Here is a 26,997-nt window from a genome sequence, read left to right on the forward strand (position 1 = left end):
CTGGATACGTAGAGAGGGGGTTGGGAGGGAGGGAAAGAGGGAGGGCCAATTATCTTATTGTTTAACCCACTCAAGGTAGAAACTCATCAATCTGAAAACCACTTGTACAAATGACTCATGTTCAGCCTTTATAAAAGTTTAATTGGCTTATATAATTAACGCTGAAAGCAATACTGTATGTGTGATGTATCTCGGAAGGAAAAATGACCTGTCTGGTTGAGGAGTGTGTGCCCGCGCTCACAGAATTGATCCGACGGGATTAAAGTTAGTGTTCTGATTATAAAACTAAGTGCTGGTATAAACAAAACACCACAAACACAATAACTATTTGTATATTTTAGGAAGAAAAATGACCCTGAAATTATACTTAAGTGTGATTTGATTTCTCTTTAGCCTTCTCCCCGTGCCTCGGGTGTGTTACCTTTAGGCACCACCGGCACCTTTGGGTGCAGCTGGCTGAATGCTGTGCGGGATACCGAAGCACCACATGATACGCGGGGGGCGTGTCGAGCCGTGGCTCCACTCGGATCTGTGTCACCTTCACTGATACCTGTCCTACTTGCACTTCTCGGCGATGACAGTTAAAGCCTGAGAGCGGTGCAGTCTAAGGTAAATGTAGTTTGCGGAAATAAAGCGCAGGGGATATTTAAAACCGTTGCTCTCGTTACGTGATACCGCGTTTTTGCAGTGTCAGAGACGAGGGGAGATTATGAGGATTTGTGTTTGACGTTGAGGGATTAGAGGTTCCAGAGACAGGGAGCAGATGTAGAGGGGAAATAGGCAATGGTTTGGCATTGATGTCGGCGCTGTAGTCTGAAGGAGCCAGTGAAGCATCCTGCAGGAAAAGGTGAGGAAGTTGTAGCAGCTTCAGACACTGCAGTAGTACACCATCACAGTTGAGCCGTTCGCGGTTACACGCTGTTTGCAGCTGCATCGATTTTGCGCAGAAATAGACGCACCTGCCGTTGCGTGGCCGTGTTTGCTCCGGCAGAGCTAACATTAGATATATGCCGCTGATCAGTGTAGTTCTCCTCGGAAATACACGATTGCAGAGGTCATCCTGAACGTGTGAGCATTTGCAGTCCCATAAAGTGTGCGACGCGCTCTTTCCAAACCCACAGTTACTTTACGCAGCTGAAATATGATCCTATTCGACATTCAGAAATGTCTATTCTATTTGTAACAAAAGTGCAACTCAGACCCAACAATTCACACCTTTCTGCATGATGTCTTCTTGGTAACTCCTAATGGCCTCTTTCACTTTGTCTCTCTCCAGCCATGAGTCAGTTTCGGGCGATAGCGGGTGTGCTGAAGGGTGGGTGTGTTGGAGGGAGCCAGTTGCTTCGCGGGTGTGGAGGCGGCCTGCCCCGGCGCTGGGTTGATCCCAAGAGAGGTTGCTCCTCCTCCAGGACTGAGCCCCTTCTCCCAGCTGTGGTCAGTAGCTCCAGTTATGTAGAGGAAATGTACTTCGCCTGGCTGGAGGACCACAAAAACGTCCACGAGGTAACAGCGTGTAATACATGCCATGTTTTCCCACATTAGAGAATAATTCATGTCATAAATTGAAAATGGCTATCGCCAGCATTGGTCTTGAAATTGAATTTAAAATATCTCAGACTAGAGGGAACTTAAGGTAGGTAGGTAGGTAGGTATATACTTTATTAATCCCCGAGGGGAAATTTTTTAATTTTTTAATACATCAAATATATTATGATTTTCTTTTTATTTGTTTGTTAATAGTATAGTTGTATGGAATATGCTGTAGCTGCAATCTCCTGGATTCCTGTCCAGCCTTTCGCTATCCTGTCATCCCCCAAACTGGCAATCAGTAAAAACAACATGTTTGTGATAGACTGCAGATGTGGCACAGCTGGATCTGTCTGTCTCTGTGTTCTAGTCTTGGGACGGATTCTTCCGGAACATCCAGGCCTCCGGTCCATCTGGTGAGGCGGGTGCGAGCCGGCCCTCCACTCTGCTCCAGGGCCGGGTACTGTCCCATTCGCAGGACATGGCACAGAAAGTGGTGGAGGACCACCTGGCTGTGCACACTCTCATTAGAGCCTACCAGGTACGCCGGGCTCACCCAGCCCAAGCTGTGAGGAACACACATACATACAGCTTTTGGTGTAATGTGGATTTATATTTACTAATTCGGATATCTCTCCTGGTCATCTTTTTGAAGCTTAAAGCAGACTCTGTGATCAGCATTAAGATGTCATCTTCCTCGAGCCACAGCTGACTGACTATTTGTATCTTTAACGCGTGCGGGAAAAATGCATCAAACAAAATCCACTTGGACTTGCCAAACCAGATGCAACTGGCAAAGAAAGCTGTTTATCCTGCGTGTCCTTGCATCGAAAGGAATGTCAAATTTGTTTGTCACTGCACGAGGTTATGCAAATTGCAAGATGAACTCTAACCTACTTACTCTGGCTGCTTTTTGAAAATAGAAATATCAAAGAGACTACTTAAACAAAACAGGTGGTAACATTTCTCCTCGCCCTCAAATGACGACGAGGAGCTATCCGAGGGATTTATTAAATTCTGTCTTTTGGCATAGGTTTCATTTTTATTCCTAGCTTGTTGCAATCCTGGTGGAAATCTGTGTGTGTGTGTGTGTGTGTGTGTGTGTGTGTGTGTGTGTGTGTGTGTGTGTGTGTGTGTGTGTGTGTGTGTGTGTGTGTGTGTGTGTGTGTGTGTGTGTGTGTGTGTGTGTGTGTGTGTGTGTTTGTGCATCGACTTGAAAGCACTCCCAAGGGCCTCTTTTATTTCAGAAGGATTGACCTACACCTGAGTGTTAGCTTATTCTCCAGCTGTTCATACTCAGCATCATAATGGAAACACAATTGCTTCTTAATTTCTTCTCCTTGTCACATTTTCTTTTTTTTTCTTACTTGAGTCTCTTTATCTCATCTTTTCTCGCTCTCCTCCACCTTGCTGTCTGTCTCTTTGTGTAGATTCGTGGTCACCATGTTGCCCAGTTAGACCCTCTGGGGATCCTCGAGGCTGACCTGGACTCCTTTGTTCCGTCTGATCTGATCACCACCATTGATAAATTAGGTGAGACTCTTCCTTTCTGTCATCTCAGGTGCACCATACATCATCAACAGATACCAAAAATGTATAATGTGAAAAGAGGACAATTTTTGAGTCCTGTTTAAGAAAAAAGAAGTATGCACTATTATGTCCTCATTTACACTTTGTACAGAAGAGGTATGAATCTCCTTATTTATACCCATTTTCTACCGAACAGCATATGGAGTTAACCCACAGGCAGGACACTGTACAGTAAATGCTGATGAGAGGAAGTCCTTCCTTCTAATTAAATCTAGTGCTACTTGTCGTACATCTCACTGGCAGGCCGACTTCAAAAGCTTTATCTTACTTATAATGAAAATATCAAATTTATATTTTTCTTGCACGTTATTTCAATAATATTTTTGTATTCCCTTGAGTTTTTTTTTGTTGTTGTTGCGTGGTCCATGTGCAGCTATGCACGCATTATACACACATCTCAGATCCAGGATTCTATAACCCATCAGACCCAAGAGTGAAAGTGGTATTTCAGTATAAAGGGCCCCATCACGTTCTCCACCGAGTGCATATATGGGTTGGTCAGCCTAATGCTGTCATTAATCTCAGGCCAAGCTCTTGTCATTCTCCATTTCATTTAGCGGACTGAGGGTTGGGGGATGCGGGATGGCCACAGAAAGCGGTCGAAGTCTACAGTAATAGCCAGTAAAGAAGAGAGAGAGAGGGAGAGAGACATTGTTTCTGTAGGCTGCTGTTATCGGTGATCAGTGTGTGTCAGGACATAGCATCGCATTATGAATTGTCACCAGGGCTATAGCTCCCTAATGAAAGCTAATGACAGCCTCCGCTGCCTCTTATTTGGTCAGCTGATAGTACACAAGTCTATTCTTGGCCCCCTTTGTCTTTGCTGTGTTCCTAATATGATTTGCACCTGTCTCCTCTTATGTTGCCTGCTATCTTGAGCTTGACCAGTTCTCTCAGGTGGGCTTTCTCAGCACAGAAACCTACCTGTATGTGCTGTTACTTACTCTGTATCTTCACAGGTCCCGCTGCCAAACTGTCTGTATATTTACTCTGGATTGTAGTTTTTAATTTCTACCCAAGTTTTATTTTCCCAGTCTTTGCCGTCAGACAAATGAATTCAGATGTAACTTTTGTCAGTTAATTCATTGCAGCCAATGCTCGGAGCACTACAGCCTAATTTAGAGCAACTAATGATTATTTTCACTATCATTTAATCTTTTTGTGATTATATTTTGATAGATCAATTAATCATTTCGTCTATAGACTGTGAAAAATGGCCATTGCAATTCCCCAGCGTCCAACGGGATATCAGATTGCTTGTTTTGCTGGCTCAACAGTCCAAAACCCAAATATATTGTGTGCGCATAAAATGACATAAAAAGATAAGATTTGTAAATATACACTTTTGAAATGCTGTTCACAAACAAATGTATGACATTTATGCTTGATAAATGGCATAAACAATTAATAAATTCTCCAATATTGGAATACTTGACTGGTAAACTAATCAGCACTGCTCTAATTACAGTAACATATTTTGAAATGTATATGATCAAAGAATTTAACATTTTATTAGTCACTCCAAACTATGATTTTTTTTCTCCTGCATTTACATGATATCAGAAGTAGGAGAACCTAAAATATTCCAGCTGTTAACCTGAAAATGTATTTGTTTTCAGTTTTAAGTTAAATAACCTGGCTGACCTACAGATGTTATTGTGCTGAAAATGATTTTTGTTCTTGGTGTTCTTTGGTTTGAATCTCTTGATTTGCTGAAGCCCTAATATGCATTAAAACACTGCTTCTTGTAAGGTAATGGATGGACTCTTTCCTCTACAGTCAAGTGCTCCACCAAAAATGGGATTGCAATGGATAAATCTAGATAAATTAAAAATTGATATTATATAATTTTGTTGAGAAATGGAATATTTCTTGTCTTGTTTTTCATGGTGTTTTTGTAGGTTTCTATGGTCTTGATGAGTCAGACTTGGATAGAAGCTTCCAGCTGCCCCCCACCACCTTCATCGGTGGACAAGAGACCACTCTTCCACTCAGAGAAATCATACGCAGACTCGAGGTATTTTCTTTGTATGATTGTCTCCATATATAATGATGGGGGGCATAAATTACGCTGTACCATGTTATTTCTAAAATATTTTTTTAATCTCTTTTGTTTTTCAGACGTCCTATTGTGGTCACATTGGGGTTGAATTCATGTTTATTAACAATGTGGATCAGTGTCAGTGGATTCGTCAGAAGTTTGAGACTCCAGGAATCATGCAGTTCACTAATGCTGAGAAGAGGACTTCGCTTGCCCGCCTGATCAGATCCACACGGTCAGCAATGAATAAACATCCACTCACTTAGAGTTTGGTGACTGCGCAATACCTCACTTTTAGTTATAGCTCACGTCAGGGCCTCACATAAGATAAACAACTCATACTCACATGTATTTGGAAATTAACACACCCTATTCTTCATGCGAGTTTATTTTCATGAATGATCTCAGAAATTACTTGTTGTTAGCGTGCTTATCCTTCTTACTGTATTCTTGCTAGTTCCATGCTCTTATTTCTTTCCTATTAACACACAAATATCTGTAATGACATCAGTTTGCTAGATTCTCAATTACAAGTTCTTTAAAGTATCACAGTTTTGTTCCAAAAATAATCAATTCTCTATAATGGAGCATTTGTTATCATGGTTAATAGTCAGTAGCACTATATTGTGTATCATCAGCTCTGTAAAGCTACGTGTTGGTGCTAAAAACACTCGTTAATCCTGTATGAATGTATCTGTTATTATGGCTAGGTTTGAGGACTTCCTGGCCAGGAAGTGGTCATCAGAGAAACGTTTTGGTCTGGAAGGCTGTGAAGTTCTCATCCCTGCTCTTAAAACCATCATTGACAAGTCGAGCTCTGCAGGCATCGACAATGTGATCATGGGGATGCCTCATCGGTAATGGGCTTTAACCCTTCTCTCACCTCTCACTTCAGTTTTTTCATACAGCTAATTCCTTCCCTTCCCCGTTTGTAAACTCTACTTGCAGGGGCCGACTTAATGTCTTGGCCAACGTGATCCGTAAAGACCTGGACCAGATCTTCTGTCAGTTTGACCCCAAATTAGAGGCTGCTGATGAGGTGAGGGAACTGTTGCTATATCATCATACGGAGTACTAAGAGAAAAGATACAGCTGATGCTTAATTTAATCTCATCTTTCATACATGTAGGGTTCAGGTGATGTCAAATACCACCTTGGGATGTACCACGAGAGGATTAACCGTGAGACAGACAAGAACATCACGCTGTCACTCATGGCAAACCCCTCCCACCTGGAGGCGGTGGACCCAGTGGTTCAGGGGAAGGCCAAAGCTGAGCAATTCTACAGAGGAGACTCTCAGGGAAAGAAGGTAACCCTCAGTGTGCCACGTATACGTTTGAAAACAAGATAGCAAGATGTCCTGTTAAGTCTATAAATGTGATTTTCAAGGTGATGTCCATCTTGATACACGGCGATGCTGCTTTTGCTGGACAAGGAGTTGTGTATGAGACCTTCCACCTGAGTGAACTCCCCTCCTATACCACACATGGTACCATCCACGTGGTGGTCAACAACCAGGTATCAGAGAGCTGAGTGAATACTGTCACCTGTCAGTGGAGTTGTATTAAAGATATGATCCGTTTTACAGAGATTTTCAGGTCTGTTGTTTATACTACAAAAATAAAGATGGAACATATTTTGTTTTACACATGCCAAAATATTTTCAGATTTTATTCACAACAGTAGAGCACATTTTGTTGTACTGAAAATCATGTCAATAACTTTGCGTCTAATTTGATGCGATTATTGCTCCTCAGATTGGCTTTACCACAGACCCTCGAGTGGCCCGCTCCTCTCCTTACCCCACCGATGTAGCCCGGGTTGTCAACGCACCCATCTTCCATGTGAACGCCGATGATCCCGAGGCCGTTAAGTACGTGTGCCGCGTGGCTGCAGAGTGGAGGAACACTTTCAACAAGGATGTCGTCATTGACCTGGTCAGTCAGGGGCCAAGTCTTAATTGATTAATGAGTGCGTGCTTAAACGTAGTATCTTCTGTTTTTAAGGTGTGTGTTTTTACAGGTTTGTTACAGACGTTTCGGCCACAATGAAATGGATGAGCCCATGTTCACTCAGCCGCTGATGTACAAACAGATCCGTCGGCAGGAGCATGTCCTGAAAAAGTACTCCGACAAGCTCATTGCTGAGGGAGTGGTGACACTGCAGGAATTTGAGGTCTGTGATCTAATACGGTTTTCTTTTGTTGAATGTACTGTAAATTGCTCGCTGTTACTGTATGCTGTTTTGTTTAGTATATCACCATCTGCTGGGCTTTGCGCAATAAATCACATTTAGATATTACCCTAGCCTTCAAGTAAATGTTGCGCCAGCACTGCTGTGTTTGAGTTTCAATTTACTGCCTCACTTCAATCACCTTGCCGCAACAATCTCTCACGTAGAGTATATATTGCTCAATGAAGGTGAAGTATACTCCAGATTCTGGTGCTATTCAGTGGAATTGCTGAGGTCCTTCATCCAAAACAGAAACTTTGACCGTAACATCCATTCTGAACATTTTTTTCATCCCACATGCCAGAGAAATACTGCATTGCCTCTCTGAGTGTACTACTCTCCGGCTTTTGATGGACATTGTTTTCTGTTGTGTGGCCCGCTATTTGGACTCTTGCAAAAGCCTCATTTGTACAGCAAAGGCAGAACCATTAGTGCGAGTGGAAGCGTTCTCCTCCTTTAATGTCTCTCTCTCTCGGTCTGTTTCTCTCTGTCTCACCTACACGCAGTTTGGGTTGGTCAGCTGATGTCATTTTAATTCAAGTAAACAAATTGTACATTTGTTAAAGTGTGACATTTTTCACTGTCTCTATTACAAAATGTGTTTGCAGGAAGAAGTTGCCAAATACGACAAGATATGTGAAGAGGCATACACCAGGTCCAAGGATGAAAAGATCGTACATATTCGAAACTGGCTCGACTCCCCTTGGCCAGGTAAAATGTCCAGTTTCTTTTAAAAGGTACTTCATTACACCGCGGGTAAATACAGTGACATGATGTAATGGAGTCCAGGCATTTCCGTTCCGTTTTTTTCCTCTTCATTGTCTGTTTTATCTGAGTGATTTCTGTTCTCGCTGCAGTGATGCTGTCTCTGTAGATTTCTTCACAGCAGAGGGAGAACCCAGGAGCATGAGCTGCCTCCCTACGGGGCTGGACGAGGAGGTTCTGCAGCACATCGGCCAGACTGCCAGCTCAGTGCCTCTGGAAGATTTTAAGATCCACCCTGGTGAGTCGAGTTGCTCTGTGCCAGAGAACAGAGCAGTGACACAGGCTAACAGTCATCAGTCATGATGATAGTGATGGCAGCAGTAATATTGATATAATGTACTTGGAAATCTACACAGTGACAGAAGAGCACACATTAGTGCATTATGTGATACATGTCCATGAGTTTTATGCTAATGGTTGTAAGCGACACAAACCTCATTTTTTTCTACTGGGATGATATAGAGTCAATAAAAATAGTTCACCTGTAAACACATCTTTCCTAAAGCAGATGTTTGGCACGGCTGATTAGGCTCAAAATACAGCAACTAAGACTGCCACAAAGGTTTTTAATGTTATTACGTTTTCTCTTTAAGACTTCACCTGGTTTCATTTTTGTTCCTCTACCCGTGTGTGCTCTCCAGGTGTGTCCCGTATCCTGCGTGGTCGAGCTGACCTGGTAAAGAATCGTCAGATGGACTGGGCTCTGGGAGAGTACATGGCCTTCGGCTCCCTCCTCAAAGACGGCATACATGTGCGACTCAGCGGACAAGACGTTGAGCGCGGAACCTTTAGGTGAGTCTGTGAGAACTCAACGTCGCCTGTTTGTACAAATGCATTAGGAGGGAGGAGCTCACACTGCTACCACTACAGTCTCCTACACAGCTCTGCTTTGCTAAAGAATGATCTATTAAGTGGTTTAAGTTTATTGACTTTTACGAGCTAGACTTTTATAGCTTGGGAGTCCTCAAGAGGGGATCTCTCCTCTCACTGAATTAGCTCACACACTTTATTAAATTATTTTTATCTTTCTGTACAATGATGCAGTAGGACTTGGCAATTTATCATAGTTTATCAACTTTCAGCTGACTCATAGTGTGATGAAATGACATTCAGATCTATTGCTCAAGTTAATGATGAAAATACGTCAATTAAAATTAACAAAACATTTTCTTTATGCATGTATGCATTTATTTTCTGTGAATGAAAAACACTGTGGAGGACAGTTAATTGTTTTGAAAAAAAAAAAATTCCATTCAAGTTTAATTTGAGATATATTGATAATGAGAAATAACTTTGCAACTACTACGAAACGATTTCCACCACCCCTAAAATATCCTTAAATTCATATTGGCCCGAATATATATTTTTGAAAACAAATTGTTGACTGTTTCAGTGTCAGCAACTTCGACCAGAGTTAAAAGGTAAAAGGCACCGTCTTAAAGATAGTAAATGAAGTAACCGGGGGTGTGGGAAGAGCAACACATGGAGTCTGACAAACAGAAGACGTCACCACAGTCTCCTGGGATCTGTGAAGCCCACATGGTGTTGTCATAGTATGGAGGGAACGAGTGACACATGAACAAAACCAGTCCCCATCTCACTGTGCCTGTCTCATCTGTCCCCTATCATTTCTCCACCAGCCCATCTTCTCTGACAACACAGCTTCCCCCTCCAGCTCGCAGCGACATACATCACGCTAACTAACCAGAGGCTACGGGCCTTTTTCTTTTGTCTCGCGTTTACCAATGACATCTACTTTTCCCCTTCCGCTGTCCCCTTCAGCACGGTAATTTGCCTTGCTGACAAAATGACAGCAGTCATACACTGCATCCGCTCTTCGTCTCTGTATCACCTGTTGTATATTTAAATCCCCTTTGGTATCAGTTGAGAGTCCTCAATTCATTCTCTGTGTTTACTTTTTTTTCCACCTTATAGTTCAGCTACAGTGTAGTTTACTCCCCCATTGCTTTTTTTTCTTCCTCCCACCTACACTTTTTTTCATCCCCCCACTACTCTGGTTCCCTTCATAGTTCTTAGGAGCTGAGCATATTGGCATGTTACAGTTGAGTGGGTCTGCTTGCGTTCCTGTGATGTACGTAACAGCGTGGAGTAATGCATTCAGTCGTTGTGTTTGGATGGGTTGCATACGCTGCGCCATGCACCCCCTTTCCCTGACTAATGGGGCCCCCGGGCAGGAGAAGTGTGTGTGTGTGTGTGTGTGTGTGTGTGTGTGTGTGTGTGTGTGTGTGTGTGTGTGTGTGTGTGTGTCTCCGTGCGTGCGTGCGTGTGTGTGTGTGCGTGTGTGTGTGTGTATTTTGTATGTGTTTGTGAAAAAAGGTGGGCCTGCAGTTTATGAGGCAACCCGAGAGAAAGACCTCATTGTAGTATTTGGTCATTTTTGGATTGTGTGCACGTAAACTGTGAAAATGATACATGGAATTATGTGTGTTACCTCATTTAATGTTGGATGCTCTCGATTTTGTTTTTTCATGAAAGGATTTTTTTTTTGAAGTGTGTATCCTGAAAATGCAGATCAAGGATCCAACAAAACAATTATGCACTACATTGTGTGCCCTCATTAGTCCATAATTATAGATAATACTATTCAAAGGACTTGTATCACAATAATCTAGTCTTTTTGGAGGTAATATGTCACATTCAAGGTTATCATTTGGATTATTTTCTGCAGTTCTTTTGCCTTACCGTTACATAACCTCAAGCACTGTGTGTGTGTGTGTGTGTGTGTGTGTGTGTGTGTGTGTGTGTGTGTGTGTGTGTGTGTGTGTGTGTGTGTGTGTGTGTGTGTGTGTGTGTGTGTGTGTGTGTGTGTGCGTGCGTGCGTGTATGTGTTTGAATATATGCATGTGTGTAGATGTCATTAAAGTGATGTTAAAGGGGTTTAAGTGATTGTCTGATCGTCCTGGTTTTGAAGTCTGATGCCTTCCTGGGAGCGAGCGGACTGGCAGAGCTTGTTAACACTTGGCTCTTTGCTCCCATCAACTCTTGTTGAACGTCCCACGAACTGAAGATCACGAGAGAGGAGAGCTCTCCTCATGGGCTGCCTATATGGGGCGGGTACATTGGCTACAGTGTGTGTGTGTGTGTGTGTGTGTGTGTGTGTGTGCGTGTGTTTGTTTTGACACTGCATCTTTACTTGGTTGACAATCCTTAAAGGCAAGGCAAGTTTATTTGTATATCACATTTCAGCAACAAGGCTACTGAATGTGCTTCACTTAAAACATAAAAGGTGTCAAGACAAATTGTACTTATGTCACTTTGGAGGTACTATTAGCATGCTAAACTAATATAGTGAACATGTTAAACAATATAACTTCTGAGAGCTTGTTAGCAGGCTGATTTTAGCATTTAGCTCAAAGCACAGCTGCAAGTATGTACAGCCTCACAGAGCTGGTTGCATGGCTGTAATCGTGTTTCTGTATGCCTGTTTCAGTGAGCGAAAGAATGAGATTGCAGCTACAAGCGGCCTGAACTGAGTTTCCTCCGTAGAGGTGGGGGGGGGGCGAGCTCAGCCTTAGAGATAGGGTAAGGAGCTCGGACATCAGGAGGGACCTCGGAGTAGAGCCGGTACTCCTTTGCGCCAAAAGGAGTAAGCTGAGGTGGTTAGGGCACCTGATCAGGATGCCTCCTGGGCGCCTCCCACTGCAGGTTTTCCGGGCACGCCCAACTGGCAGGAGACCCCGGGGAAGGCCCAGAACACGCTGGAGGGATTATATCTCCCAGCTGGCCTGGGAACGCCTTGGGATACCCCAGGATGAGCTGGAAAATGTTGCAGGGGGAGAGGGGAAGTCTGGGCCAACATGCTTAGCCTGCTGCCACCGCGACCCGATCCCGAATAAGGGGAAAAAAATGGATGGATGGATGCTTCAGTGTCTGTCTCTCTCATGTTTTGCAGTCACCGCCATCATGTTCTGCATGACCAAGAGGTGGACAAACGTATCTGCGTTCCCATGAACTACCTGTGGGTCAACCAGGCTCCTTACACCGTCTGCAACAGCTCATTATCCGAGTACGGAGTTCTCGGTAAGACTGAAGCTTCTCTGGCTGCACCCAGGCTGCGTGTCATAGTAAGTTATTTTGTTCCTCGTTATAATGATGACTGTGACTTCAGGTTTTGAGCTTGGCTTTGCCATGGCCAGTCCAAACGCTCTGATCCTCTGGGAGGCCCAGTTCGGAGACTTTAACAACACAGCCCAGTGTATCATTGACCAGTTCATCAGCCCAGGCCAGGCCAAGTGGGTCCGCAACAACGGCATCGTCCTACTGCTGCCACATGGAATGGAGGGAATGGTGAGAAGTTTAAAACCCACAAGGCCAAGCTACTTCAGAAAATTGGAGTTATTTCCAGATACGTATGTGTTATTGGGCTGCTTCTTCCATTTTGTCATTACGTGTCTTCCTCTGTCCTCAGGGTCCAGAACACTCGTCAGCTCGACCTGAGCGCTTCCTACAAATGAGCAACGATGATCCAGATCAAATCCCTGTATGTACCCATGTACAATTTTAATTACTGCTCAAATGGTTACCAACACTTTCATCTGATGATTTATGTCAAAGAAATCCTGTGCCACACCGCACTCCATAGTGTTCTGCAATTAACATCCAGTAGCTTTCTGTTTTATTGGCCCTGCTGACGTCCTTTTTGAGTAGAGCTGAAAAGTTACTTCATTATGACCCTGAAGTGTTGGTATTCAGCAGTAACTCATGTCCCCGACAGTCAGCTGGTATGAAGGAACCAGAGTGGGCTGTATTAGCAGAAGCTTACCAGATTCATCTTCAAATGGGGTATTAATCAAACTATTAGTGGGAGCATACTAAGGGATTAACATTCTCTGTCATGTGTGAGTGTGTTTGTATGTGCATGTGTGCGTGCAAGATAAAGATACAGTGCACTGATGCTTTTCTGCTCAATAATGAGAAAAACAATATTGCTGAGACCAACACAAGGATAACTTAGATTTCTGTTTTCAGAGTCATTAACATCTATGTAACTGTGCTTTTTGTGAAGGAGTTCAGTGGAGATTTTGAAGTCCAGCAGCTGTATGACTGTAACTGGATTGTGGTCAACTGCTCCACGCCCGCTAACTACTGTCATGTGATCAGACGACAGATTCTGCTGCCATTCAGAAAGCCGGTAAAGTGTAACATCATCATCATCACTGTGTTTTATCCCTGTCTTGCTCAGCTGGAGTTTGTTCTTGTCATGTAATGGTTGTTTCAAATTTAGAAAAGATTGCCTTTAAATCGTAAATACATCATTAGGCGCTGCTAATACTTACTCATGTTTAGAAGAGACGGTCATTTCTGTTATTTGATTGAAATCAAAGTCCCAAATGTGAAAATGCAAGACGAAAATAAACTGGGGTTATGACTTTATTCGTCATTGCTTCATCCTGTAAATATACTGTTGTAATTATGATACAATACTATGTCATAACCATGATAATCCCAGTTTGCAGACATATGGATAACCTGTCACTGCATTAACTCATTTATGGTACAAATGTGGTCTGTGTTATTAACTTTAACCTTAAACCTCTAAAGTTGAACTTGTTTGGGTATAAAGTTTTGGAGTGTGAAGCATGTTGTTGTTGGGTTTTTTTTGTATATACACAGCTTTTTTTTTTCAGTCGCTCACAGTTTTCAGCCACAGTGAATGTCTTAACTGATCCCCTGTCGCATATAAATGCAATGCTTTGCGAAGCATGAGAAAATAGCTTCCTGAGCAAATTAGTGAGGGGGCCAACTGGGGATATTATTGTTGTTTTTTGTATGAAAAACCCTGAAATCCTGGACCTGGTTGACTGAACACTAACAGTTTTATTTATTTGATTGTTAAAGAAATGTTTTGTTTTCCCAATGCTGATGTTGCGTGCTATATGTTGGCAACAAATTAGCGTGAAAGGAGATAAAAAAAAGTTTTATCTCTGGTGTTTTTTTCAGAGTGCAAGATACGGATGACAGGATCAATCTGTTGTTTGTCACTGAGAGAAACTTTTTCCTTTCCAGCTGATCGTTTTTACTCCGAAGTCTCTGCTGAGGCACCCGGATGCAAGGTCAAGTTTTGACGACCTCGCCAAAGGTGGAGTGTTACTTTATCTCTGAGAAATGTGACATAGTAATGTGTCGTCACTGTTGGTGTTCAGCTATTGCAATCATACCATACTCATTGTTTGAAGGCACTCAATTCAAAAGACTGATTTCTGATGAGGGCCCTGCGAGTTCAAGCCCAGGCCAAGTGAAGAGGGTCATCTTCTGCACTGGCAAAGTCTACTATGAACTGGCTAGAGGGAGGAAACAGCAGAACTTGGAGAGAGATCTAGCCATCATCAGACTTGAGCAGGTTTTTAATCCTTCTGTCCTGTCTGAACACATCTAGCACTTTGGATTTTGAAATGAGAGTGATGTTAACACTCATTCTGTGCCTTTCCCCTCAGATCTCTCCTTTCCCGTTTGACCTGGTCAGAGAAGAGGCCGAGAAATATGCCAATGCTGAGCTGGTGTGGTGTCAGGAGGAGCACAAGAACATGGGTTACTACGATTACGTCCGGCCGCGTTTCCTCACAGTGGTTGCCAACAAGAGAACCATTTGGTAAGGATTTCTGTTAACTTGTCACCTCCATGTAGAGAACAAGATGAAGGAGGATTTGAACTCCTCTCACTGTTGATGGACCTTGTTTGTTTTAGGTATGTTGGGCGGGACCCTGCAGCCGCACCTGCAACAGGGAACAAGTCCACCCACCTCAATGAGCTGAAGAGGTTCATGGACACTGCTTTGAACCTGAGCGCCTTCCAGGGAAGGGTCTTTTAGTGGATATGAGAGACAAGGATCAGGCCGCAGGTGCAGCTTCATCTCCAACCTCCATGGTTTTTATACTCTCTTAGATTTGTGAAATCTGGAGCCTAACGTAGCGTTTTTAGTGAACTGCATTTTAACACCTGATAAGTAAATAACTGCAACGTAGATTTTCCAGGCTCTCAGGGGTGCTACACTTCTCACACCTTCCTTTCAAAATATTATACAAACATAAAACTAAATCATTGAGCCATAGAATACAGAATGGACACTGAAGCACCCACAGTTGAGTGGTAGAGTTGAATACACTGATAACATTCACACTGCTAAATTCAGATTTTTGACAATCATTGTTATTGGAGTATAGCTTTAGTACTTTAGATACCTCCATTGCTCTTATGCTGAAAACTAGTAGTATTGACTTGTATTTGTATTGATTTTTGTAGAAGAATAGTAGAAGCTACGAGACGCACACAAAACACCCCACTGGTGTACTTAAACACTGAACGTGAATCACATATCACAGGTATGAAAACTGTGCTGAAGTTTACACATCAGTCGGTTTAGTGCCTGTATTTGCTTTGGCTACTTTGGCTGTTACTGAAGGAGTGTGTATTTATTGTCACACCTCACTTCACCAGGAGACATGAGCCAGCTGGCACAGAGACTTACAGCCATGTTTTCTGCTTAGGACATAAGGCTGAGCTTCCTTTTTTGAAGCTGAGGGATGCGCACACACACACACACACACACACACACACACACACACACACACACACACACACACACACACACACACACACACACACAAACACAAACAAACAAACATAGCACAGCCATGGAGGCTTTGAGAGCAATATTGACGCTTGGTTGTCACATTTAAATCCCCGGGTATTTAACAGAATTGATATTACTTACCACTGTGTTTAAAAAAAAAAAAAAAAAAAAAGAAAAGCTCCAAGAAAAATTATGCTTCCTGTGTAGTTATACTGTAGCTTGTATTTTCCACTTACAGCTGGGAGATTTAACCACAAGTGCACAAACATAATTTTACATATTTAGTGACTTCAAAAATGTTTTGTGTAGTAGTTTGTTAATGGAATAAATATAGCCACATATCCATATGGATACTGAAACATGTACACAAACTGATAGATTTGCACTTACACATGAAATGGTTAAAATATGCAATAAAACTTGTTTAATAATGTTCTTTGTTTGTGATGTTTAACTGCAAAAGTTTATGGTTTAACAAAACAAATACGTAGGTCTGTTACTCATGGATGGACCTGTCTATTATTGGGCACCTACTGATTCCCTACCCTGCATTGTGTTTATATACCTGCTGCGTCCAATTTTCCAGTTTGTGCGGATTACATAAACGTAATTCAAAAACACGAACCATGTGAGCTGATATAGATTAAGACCATAAAAGTGTTAAAGCCTAATTTTGATACAGGTCCCCTCGGAAACACTTGCCAACGAGTTCCCTCAAATCTGCAACACCGACTGACATACAATAGAGTAAATGTGCGGGGGATCCTGTGGGGGTTATCCAGTTGGTAATTGGCAATCTTTCCATAGTTAAACACATGAAAAGCAGAATACCTATGAATTCATGCAACAGTACAAATTAAAAGCAGTAAAGTAACTGCAGTAAATAGAGGAGAAAAAAACAAACATGTTTTATGATTTTTATTATTATTGAGATTATTTGTCTTATTTCAAAGTCAGGTGCTATTATCTTCAGTAAGCGTTCTCCACAGCAGTAACAGCTTCTTTGCAAACAGGATCCAGTTTTCCATCTCCACCTTCGAGGGGGGAAAAAAAGAAAGAAGAAAAAAAAAAACATAACTGGTTGTCGGCCTGAAGACGTCATCGTGACGTACACGTCGTCTCCGCTTTCCGCCAAAGTTAACCAAAACTCACCGAACTCCAGCTCCTTTATGTTACAAATGAAGATAATCTCCTCGCTGACCACGAGCTCCACCATGTTCCACTCGCGCGTTTCTTCCAAGACGCACTGGTGTCCGCTCGCTCTCAGTGCGGCTGCAGACATATTGGATGGACAATGTTTGATCTCACCTAAGGCAGACGACATACTGATATCCTAACAGCACTCTGATGGGAGGGAGGGAGGGGGGGGGGGCAGCCTACCTTGGAGACCCTGCAGGCGGATGGTTCTGTGTTTCACTACTCCACTGGATTCATAAGGTCCGTAGCAAAGTGTCACCCGCGCGTTTGCCGGCATCGTTTGTTGTGGTTACCTTGGCGACTCACGCACGACTGATCCGTTGCTGACAGTTATCAGAGGCGTAGCTGAGTCACGTTCAAAACAGATCACGTGTTCACCGACACACCAAAGATCAACAGTGTAAATAGCAAGTTGAAAATGAACCTTTAGGACATTTGAAGGTTAAGAATTTGGGCCGTGTCTGGGCCACAAAAACTCATTACAAACCAAAACCAATTATTTTTTTGAAAACTTGAAATTAAAAAAAAAAAAATCCCAGAACAAGAAAATACACATCACCGATAAACACAAACAAATTGTCCAGCAAAAATTGCTTTTTTATTAAAGAAATGAAAAAGCAGCAGGTTATCTGCAAAAAAGGTTATTAACTCCTAATGCTCATACAATCAAAAAAACTCAACTCCCCACGGGACACCCACGAGTCCCTGCAACACCACGGTTCCCACAGCAACCCCGAAACACTTTTAAAGGCAACGATGGAAAAACTCAGAAAATCTGTGTTGAAATAGATTCAAAACACCAAACACCTCTCAGCCTGCAGTTTGAACTCTCTTCAAGTTGGCTCAGCCTGTTCAAGGTGTGAGGCTAAATAAACAGAACTGTGCCTGGAGTTGTTAGCTGGCTTGTTTTCAGACAAAAAAAAAATTAAGATACTTCACATCTGCTAAGAAAGACAAATAACCATCTTAAGTCAGCCTGGCAGCACCAGCTCCTGAAGCCATAGTTTACCTGACACATGTAATATAGGTAATACTGCATTACATAATACGATGTTAACTTCACTTTATGAAATAGTTACCTCTTTCTCAGAAATAAACACTTCTATAATTAGAATTATTTGAATTAGTACCTTTATAAAACAAAAATAAATTTACTTTCTCATAACTCCAAGGGAGGAAATGGTCCTTTTGACGAAAAATTGATCATTGTGCTTTGTGTCTAATAAATAAACAGTTATTGATAATTATAATGCAGGTGTTAAACTGATTCAGTAATCTGTAATGTTCACTAAATGGATGTCTTTGTAACATTTTTCATAAAACACAAAGTAGATTTTTTTTTTTAAAACCCAACGTGCAATATGCATATAAACATCGACAGGAACTTAAGCCTCGGTTTGATTTTTGTTCAGTATCTTTTAATCATCAACAAAATCTTGTAAATACAATACTTTGACCGCCATAAACACAGTGATCACCTCTGGTCAGTAAGTTTCATCGACTTACTTTTCAACCTTACAATCACACATTGTAACATCAGGTTATATCATACAAAAATAAATAACTTAATTGATATAGTCTGCTCATTAATATACAAATACACATATTAAAGTATCCCTTTAAAATCTTGTTACATTTAATTTATTCTGTACATAAGCACAGTGTGAGTCCCAGTATGTGGAATATAGCCTGAACAGAGTGGATTTTATAAAAGGATACTTTTAGTTTCAGTAATACCACATGTATTGTTGGTACAACAGTTAATGAAGACAACAGAAACAGAAATTGCACAGAAGATTGCTGTTTTTCAATCTTTAGAAAATCATTATAGCAGCATGCGATTTGCAAGGTGAGACATCAGCCATTCGTCATAACTCACAGGCCATGTTGGCTCTGACAGACTGACTGACAGGCTTCATGAACAACATGATGCAGACGTGTAGAAGTGACACTCAATCAGGAGAGTTTGCATCTCTTTTTCAGTTTAATGTTTTCCACTAATCTTAACTTTACCGCTGGCTGCCCAGCAATAAATGTGCTCTTTTCTTTGGCTGATTCATCTCAGTTTTGTGCAAAACAATAATTTTGCCATTTTGCCCGACATTTAGAGTCCTTCTGTATGTTGGATATTTCTTGTGAGACCAGCTTTTAAAATAACAAAACAACATTAATAATCTCTAAGAATGACTTGATTAGATCATCATTAGCACTTGATACGTTTTACAGTACGGTACACAACAATACACCTTTACATAACGTTTTGTATCACAGTTACAGTGTATATTTTGTGAATGACTCGAGAGGAATACATTATTGCAGCACAAAACCACACATTTAATATCACACCACCACTATTATGACAGGGCACTGACAGTTTCCTATGATTTGCTCCCATTCTTTAAAGCCTCTTCCTGTGATGACGTCTGTGTTTGGGCCTCCACGTTAGTCTGGTCTGGTGTCTTCACCAGAACCTGCGGGACTGTTTGCTCATTCTTGGTCTGGTCAGACGGTCTCTGCTGCGTTTTGTTCTGCCAGTTTGCCTCCGTTTGCGTGTGCGTCTCCAGTGTCTGGCCCTTTCTTTGCTCGGTCGGGCCGGAGCCCGAGTTGCATTTATTGCACAGATCCCTCATGTCCAGGAGTCCCTGCACCAAGCATTTTACAAAGTGTGCTGAGCACGTCTGGGAGCTCTCGCGGAAACTGGACACAGAGAAGATGATGTGGTCTGACTGAGGGTTGTAGCACGCACCGTATCCGTCAGGAACCACGGGGCCGTAGCAGCAGAACATCTCAACAGTAGTTGGGACCTGAGGGAAGAGTAATGACTTCAGGATTGAACTACTGACAATTTTACCAGTGTGGTGAAATACTGCTGTAGGTGAGAAAGGTTTAGATAAGACTATAGAGCTAGTTGAGCACAGTAAATTCAGTTCTCTGTCACTTAAGATCCCAAATTGCAGCTTTAAATAAAAAACGCGATACAGAAATGACAAAACTTGTACTGAACGTTAAGATGTACTAATGCAGTCAAACTGCATTTCAAGGAGCTGATTCCAATATTCCATAGTTTTAAAACAATCAAATTATAATACACCTGAAAAAAATAATAATAATACATTTTGGAAAAATTATTATGAATTGTTGCCAAGATATCACAATTTCAAAACATATTGAAATTTCGATTGACAATTCCTTCTTACTTATTAACCAACATATCTACAGTTTATATTTCTACAATTTTCTCACATTTAGAATCTTGATAGCTTCAGTTTCTAAACATATTTTATAATCACGTGTGGATACCTGACTTGTAGAGAGGATGAACTGGTTACTGATGAGATAGGCTTCGTCTTTAAATATTTCTGGCTTCTCTGTCTTCATCTCATGTGCAATTTCCCGCAGTCCCAGTAGGTGATTGTCTATTGCCATCCCTGTAATAGTCTGAAAAACACAAAGTATGTTATTGTATTTATTTGGTAAGAAAACACTGCAACATATATCTGCAAGTAGAGAAGAGTTACCTGGATAGTATACTTTGTCTGCACAGTTATGGCACCTCGTAACATCTCCATCTTTTCCGTGTCCTGCAGAAGGTAACGACTGTTAGTCAATACTAAGTCGATTAAATCCCCTTTATTTATGGTTACCATAGTTTTTCATAGTTGTTTACATCAAAAAGGACTGCAGTAAAAGATTGAATAGCTACTAAAAACAAAGGAAAGTAACTGTCTCATTACATGATTTAAATTTAAAAAAATGTTTAACTCTGCAGCAGCATTCATTTAACAATGACAGTTTGACTGCAGCATCTAAATTAAAACATCTTACGTGTGTGCTGAGTTTCCCATCAGTCATTGCTTTGACAAAGGCCAGGGCTTCGGGTGTGGCTGAGCGAATGTTATCTACTCTGCCTTCCTTGAAACGACGTATAGAAGCACTCTCGTAGGTCGACACTGGTCTGTCGTGACACCTGCAGTAAAGCACAGAGAGAAAGTCTAGTAACTCGGGTGAATTTGATTTATGAGAATCAGTCCTGTAATATTAATCTTTTTCTTACCGGTAGTAGGCTAACTGAAGAGCCACCTGGATGTAGGCATCTGGGCTCATTTTCTGTTTCTTGATAAACTCTTTCCCGTACTCATAGAACTTGTGGACATTCATGTCCAGATTTCTCACCAGTCTGAGTAAACAAGAAGAGATTTTTACCGTGAGCTGACAGCATTTATTCATTTCTTTAATTAGAGAAATCAGAATAAACCCAAACCTCTGGAGTTTGTCAGCAGAAGAAGACAGGAGTTTGTGAATCTCTGGAGTACATTTCCAGCGGAGTCTGCGGGGTGCAGGCAGCTCGCTCACGCTCGCAGCCCTGACCAGCTTTGATGGGCTGCCAATCCTGATGTCACATGGGAACATAATACACATTTGAATTCATCGTGTTAGCCGTATTTAGATTCTTAAATATATCTATACGTATGCGTTTCCAAAATGTGATTCAATTCTCACATGTATTTGAGGAGATACTCTGTGCACTGCACAAGGACAATTCCTTCGAATGGCGAGTGTTCACACACAACTCCACAGCAGCCGTCAGCTCCTACGACAAACTGACAGAGATGCGATTCTCGGTGGGATTTTCTGGAGTTCAATTGCAATGTTACACAATTTAAGATTCAAGTCATTTTCACTTGCAGTTTCATCCCTGCACTTGTTCAGTCCATATGTACTGCAACTACATGTTCCTTCATACACATTTCATTCACGTTTTGCACCCTGCAGTGAGAATGTTATTGAGGGAAGTAGCCCCCAACTCTCTGGGTAGTGAATATGAATCATGTAACCTGAATTCTTTATCAAAACATTTGTATCAAAGTACATGCTAATGACTTTTTGCAAACTAAGTCCATTGGGAATGTACGCTTTCCATATGAATGTCTTTAAATATAAATTCTTAATTTTGATATGGAATTGGCTAATTACCTTCTCTAGTGCTCTGAGAAAACACAAGTTTGTTCAGTCAAGTCATTTTCCTTGTTAAATTGATCTTGTAAATAATCAATCATTCATCTGCATTCTTTTCATCCATATGTAATTCTTCCTTCTCTTCGTCAGCAATGAATACAAAACATAATTCAGTGCAAAAATTTAAGGAGACGAACATTAAAGCAGCCTTATTAGCTATCAATGTAAAAAAAAAAAAAAAAAAACAAGAGCCTTGTTTTGGTAACTCAACAAACATGTTATATCAACTTGGGTTATAAAGTTTAAATGAAGTGAAAGAAAAACCATCAACAGTATTATATATTTTTTATATATTTATTTATAGATTTTTTTTTTGAGAGAACTTTACTTTTATCTGTTTGGTAAATGTTTGGTTACTTTAACTTCTCTGGCCATTAGTTTACTCAAAAAGATCTTTTACGATGTTAACTTCATCAATTACAAGTTTACACACACTTAGGATTTAGGTATAAAAACCCTAAATAAAATCTATATTCCAGGGTAATTTCACTACCTTCACTTTTAGGCCCATATCTTGGTCATTATAGTCCAACAACCATATATGCTGTATCTTTTTTTTTTTTTTTTAAACACTAGGCTATCCAAATCTTTCCTCATTTGATTTTAATAAAACACTTTTTAATAAAAACTTTATGTTGGCCTTTATATCAAAGAAAAGAAAATTGTCTTATAAAATGTTTATGTTTTTACAACATTGTAACCGTTTTATTCAGTTAGAGATAAAAAAAAATTCCCCAATACAATTTTTTTGTTTTATAAGAACAATTAAGAGACATTTGTTGAAAACCAACATTCCTTCCTCTTGTCTTTTTAAACTGTGTCCACTAACCTGCATGGGCTTGTCGTACCAGCGGTTGCCCCCGTTCTTGGCCACTCCACCTCCGTGCAGCATCAACATGGCACGTGTGGTGTCACTCAGCTCAGGGCTGCTCGCGCCATCCAAACAGACCAGACACAGACAACGCTCAATCATGTCCAGGGAGTCCCTGTTGGTAGACTCTACAGGAAAAGAAGAAAAGTCAGTCCGGTGGGACACACAGAATTAGAAACACCACCTGACTTAAAGGAAAGTTTGTATAGGAAGTCCCAGCCTCTTCATTCGCAATGTACCTCTCATTAGTACACGACGAGACTCGGCCCACTCTGTCCGTCCATCCGAAGTGAGAAGACCTATTGGTGGGAGTCGCTCTTCTTCGCTGTCAGCCATCTTGACAATCTTCTCCAGCTGAGTCAGCAGGTCTCTTTCATTCAGTCGGCGGAAGTTGATCACCACGTCCAGCACAAAGAACTGGACGGAGGTTAAGATCAGACACAAGCTGTTTTTAGCGCACTCGGTTCTGTGGTTTCCCTTTAATATTAACTTTGAATCTATAGTGTTGACTAACTCTCCTTTATGGACACATACAGTGCAGTGTAAAAGTTACAGACACACATTATCCATCGTGCAGTACCATCATTGAGGGGACTGATTCATTCGTCCCAGATTCATTCAGCAGCATGACAACCAGCCCAAACATACAGCCAGAGTCATAATGAACTATCTAAAGTGACATGAAGACCAGGGAGTCTTGTTGCAGATGGTTTGGCTCCCAAAGAGTCCTGATCTCAACGTCATGTCCGTTCTAGGTTGAAATGAAGAGACGGAATCAGCTGAGACATCTTAGATCCACAGAAGAACTGCGACAAACTCTCCAAAATGTTTGGACCAACCAGCCTGCCATGTACCGTGAAAAACTGTGTCTTGGTTAAATGAGGAGAAGTCGTGTAGTTTCAAAGTGTGGTGACGACAAATATTGATTTGATTTAGATTTTTTTGTTCACCACACTTTGTGTGAAGTTCTTGCTAAATACATCCACACTTTACCAGTGCCTAGCCTAGTACCAGTACTGTATATCTGGTTAGATGTGCATGGTCACTGAAAATGGACACTTAAAAGATCATTCTGGGTAATAACAACTGAGTTCTTTATTTTCAAAGTACTAGTAAACATTTCTCTGGGTTTTAATAACACTCTACTCGCTCTCACTCTAATTGCAACATTGCTGCATCAGGAAAGTCTGATTTCACGAGAAACATGGGTGATCAAATGAAAGACTGACGGAGAGGCTATTAACAAGCAGACAGTTTAGCTAGATGATCTAAACCCCTTTATTTGGGGGTAGATAAAGTTGACTGCACCTGAAATGTCTGTAATAATCCCTCATTGCACAGGGAGACTGTGAGTGGGGCTCAGTTTGGGATTGTCATGACAACATAGTCTATTCGCTATGTAAACGAGTTGAAAGCCCCAGAAAATGCTCTGATGTTGGGCTTGATTTGTTTTGTCAGACAAGTTTTGGATTTATTTTTCCGTCAGTCCGACCTGGTTTTTACAAGCCACGATGATGTGTTCGGGTTCTGGCATCACACTGCTCTCATGGGCCACCAATGTGTCCCTCTCGGGCCCTGGTAGGCGATACGAAGTGAAGAGGCGGTAGTACTGCTCCATACACAAAGGGGTTCCAGCCAGCTGGCCCCGGGCGTAGTCCACAGGCAGGGCACGGCTACACACAGACACACAAAACTTTGTCAGGCCTGTTAGTTACACACGAATCATAAAACTAAAGATAGTTCTGTTGTTACTATTTTTGCTCCCACTGTATGTTAACTTACGAATCAAGAAGCGTCTTGTACTCCAATACTCCAGAAATTAAGTGTGCAGCAAACCTAGGAGAGAAACCCTTACTCAGTTTAATACTTCACCAAACACACAGTGTACTTGGTCACTCTTTCATTTGCATACGCTTTCCCCTTGTTCTGGATTTACTGTGCAGCTGCGGCACACTTAACAACATAAATGCTTTATGTAAATATTGTGGTTAAGGAGTCAGCGCCCGATCAATACCATGTTAACCAAACCACAGCTTTCATTGTCTATTAACCTCGCCACCAGTCGCCTGGCCTGGACCCCAAGCCCTGGAGGTGTTCTAGGTAATGACCCTATCTGTCAGTGTGTAGCAAGGAAGTGTTCAATTTCCTATGATCAATGAAAGCTGGTCTCTAACTAATTTGTACAGTTCACTACCATTTCTCAAATCTTCATGCTGTAATGATCAAAAATTGCCTGCCGAATAAAAACATTTTGATGCAGAAAAGCGATCCCTTCTGCTACCGAGTGACAATATATTTATCTGTCTGTCTGTCTGTCTGTCTCATTGTGTCACACTGAGGTTTCTTTCATGACCAATCTGTCTTGGTTATCTCATACCTTAAAGAGTCAATGGGAGCCCTGAAGTGCTGCTGTGGGAAGACCATCGCAGGACTGGAGTTGACGGGCAGAGCCAGTCTGTTGTTCAGGTACATGTCATTCAGCCAATACTCGTACACCTACAGCAGGAAACAGAGGGATTTACTTAAAAAGCACAATCTAACAGCACAACTAGTCTACAAGTGAATAAAGGTAGAGCACCATTACAAGCTGGAGAAACAAAAAGTTTGATGTGACTATCTGTTTGAAACCGATGTTAAAGGTTTGTTTAAACCAGTAATGTTTCCAAAATTTGCTTTAAAATATACACACATGCAGCCGATTTTTCATTCATGATTCAAACTTTACAGATGAATATACATCTAATTCTTGCTTTCAAACTACCATGTTCAATGCTCACCACAGTGTCATCTATCTAGGACTTTGTCCGAACTTTAAAATAAAATTATCATTGATTATTTTTGCATATTTTTCCTCATAATTCTTTTAATTTACCCAGTTTGCTTTGTTCTCTCTCCTCTCCATTAGTTTGCTGTGTAGTAGCTCCCCCACTCCTCCAGGGGCTCTAAACTGTTTCACTATGTTTTGGGTCTTGTTGAATTGATCTTCTGTGAGCAGGTGCTTCATGCACCTCAGGTACATGTCCAGTGTGTCCTTCAGGGTGGGCAGTGGCAGCTTTGGCAGTTCCTGGATGATATAAGGGATAAAAAAAAAAAAAAAAAACCAAAAAACGTTCAACTCTCAACACCAGTTTTGTCTACATTTGTGACTCAACATGTAAAACTTCCAAGTCTCCTTATTACATAGTTTTATCAAGAAAATAAAAATCTCACACTACTTAATTCTTAAAAATTCTTACGTCTTAATCTTGTTAATATTCTTTGGTTTTATTTGATTTGGCGATTGTAATCCCAAATTGTAAAACCTTATTTCTCGCATGCAGAGCAATTTAATATATTCTACATCCTTATAAATCAGATATACAGTAAGATATTTACATCTCCGCCCCCTAAATCTTTGGAGGGCTCTCGGTCCAAAACTGGCATGTCGGCGGCGCAGAGGGGCAGTCAAGCAGGTTGGTTCATGAGACAGACTCTGTGTCCACAAATAAAATTAGGAAATTAGTGCAGTGAAAGCACATTTAAATTAATGTAAATCATAGTTATAGTCTAACTAAGAGCACACTCTAAAGAAACTTTAAGGCAAATGTGAAAAGAACATTTCAAGAGTGCGCACCTTGCCTATCAAACCTGCGCATTTGTCCAATTTATTCTAATAAATGTACCAAACAAAAGCAATCCATCATATCAAAATGAAATGTTTTACTCACCAGCTAGAAAGAAAAAAAAAAAAAAAAACCCCTCTCGTCCTGAGGTTCAAGCAAGAAGGTTAAGTTGGTCCATCTTTACTTGAATCCATTTCTGGCAGAATTTCGTAAAAATCTCACCACTTCGATCCTTTATCATTTCAAGCATTTTTCAATCCCCTGCATGGCACGAGCACAACTCCCTCGCTGGCTCAAGAGAGATGCTGAGAGGCTACCTCAGCCCCCTGGCAGCCTGGCTCCTCCCAGAAGTCCTGCTATTCGTCGAGAAGTTTATTTGGCACTTCACATCTTCAGCGCACCTTATTTAGACGCTAGCTGAACGCCTCGGATGCTCACACACTGGGCAGCAGAACAATTAAGATGCATTTTACGTGGATTCCTTCATGTGGCTTTCTGAATTTTCATAACTTTACCATAGAAATAAAGGCGCATATCTATTGCGTCCACGCCACCGCACCTGACT

The 26,997-nt window shown here is 41.3% G+C and overlaps 3 protein-coding genes across 4 annotated transcripts; 1 reads left to right on the forward strand and 2 right to left on the reverse strand.

The window, feature by feature from the left end:
- Nucleotides 1–499: 499 nt before the first annotated feature.
- ogdhl (oxoglutarate dehydrogenase L) lies at nucleotides 500–16,181 on the forward strand. 2 transcript variants are annotated; one of them, XM_069692695.1, is made up of 23 exons: nucleotides 500–609; nucleotides 1,277–1,503; nucleotides 1,898–2,068; nucleotides 2,958–3,060; nucleotides 5,019–5,134; nucleotides 5,239–5,393; nucleotides 5,869–6,015; nucleotides 6,107–6,197; nucleotides 6,288–6,467; nucleotides 6,548–6,676; nucleotides 6,916–7,095; nucleotides 7,181–7,333; nucleotides 7,999–8,101; nucleotides 8,265–8,393; nucleotides 8,797–8,947; nucleotides 12,069–12,196; nucleotides 12,285–12,463; nucleotides 12,585–12,656; nucleotides 13,182–13,307; nucleotides 14,183–14,255; nucleotides 14,353–14,516; nucleotides 14,611–14,765; nucleotides 14,861–16,181. In XM_069692695.1, exons 2-23 carry the CDS (start codon nucleotides 1,279–1,281, stop codon nucleotides 14,982–14,984), a joined length of 3,054 nt encoding a protein of 1,017 aa, XP_069548796.1. In that variant the 5' UTR covers nucleotides 500–609; nucleotides 1,277–1,278; the 3' UTR covers nucleotides 14,985–16,181. The 2 variants fall into 2 exon arrangements, with proteins under 2 accessions (XP_069548796.1, XP_069548797.1); XM_069692696.1 differs by lacking the exon at nucleotides 500–609 and adding an exon at nucleotides 632–847.
- A 527-nt stretch (nucleotides 16,182–16,708) lies between these two features.
- Nucleotides 16,709–17,220, reverse strand: cunh10orf53 (chromosome unknown C10orf53 homolog). The gene is made up of 3 exons (XM_069692576.1): nucleotides 17,127–17,220; nucleotides 16,899–17,018; nucleotides 16,709–16,780 (listed from the first exon to the last, which is right to left on the reverse strand). The coding sequence occupies exons 1-3, from the start codon at nucleotides 17,218–17,220 to the stop codon at nucleotides 16,716–16,718; spliced, it is 279 nt and encodes a 92-aa protein (XP_069548677.1). The 3' UTR covers nucleotides 16,709–16,715.
- A 1,698-nt stretch (nucleotides 17,221–18,918) lies between these two features.
- On the reverse strand, nucleotides 18,919–26,688 carry chata (choline O-acetyltransferase a). Its single transcript, XM_069692577.1, has 15 exons — nucleotides 26,541–26,688; nucleotides 26,206–26,306; nucleotides 25,703–25,894; nucleotides 25,208–25,326; nucleotides 24,613–24,666; nucleotides 24,323–24,503; nucleotides 23,070–23,247; nucleotides 22,789–22,958; nucleotides 21,444–21,544; nucleotides 21,205–21,333; nucleotides 20,998–21,120; nucleotides 20,769–20,910; nucleotides 20,462–20,524; nucleotides 20,244–20,381; nucleotides 18,919–19,747 (listed from the first exon to the last, which is right to left on the reverse strand). Exons 2-15 carry the CDS (start codon nucleotides 26,251–26,253, stop codon nucleotides 19,322–19,324), a joined length of 2,064 nt encoding a protein of 687 aa, XP_069548678.1. The 5' UTR covers nucleotides 26,254–26,306; nucleotides 26,541–26,688; the 3' UTR covers nucleotides 18,919–19,321.
- Nucleotides 26,689–26,997: the final 309 nt, after the last annotated feature.

Source organism: Brachyistius frenatus, unplaced genomic scaffold (assembly GCF_029030835.1).
Source record: "Brachyistius frenatus isolate BFR_SWC_R1_liver_20210118 unplaced genomic scaffold, ASM2903083v1 Contig_13, whole genome shotgun sequence".
Taxonomy (NCBI): domain Eukaryota; kingdom Metazoa; phylum Chordata; class Actinopteri; family Embiotocidae; genus Brachyistius; species Brachyistius frenatus.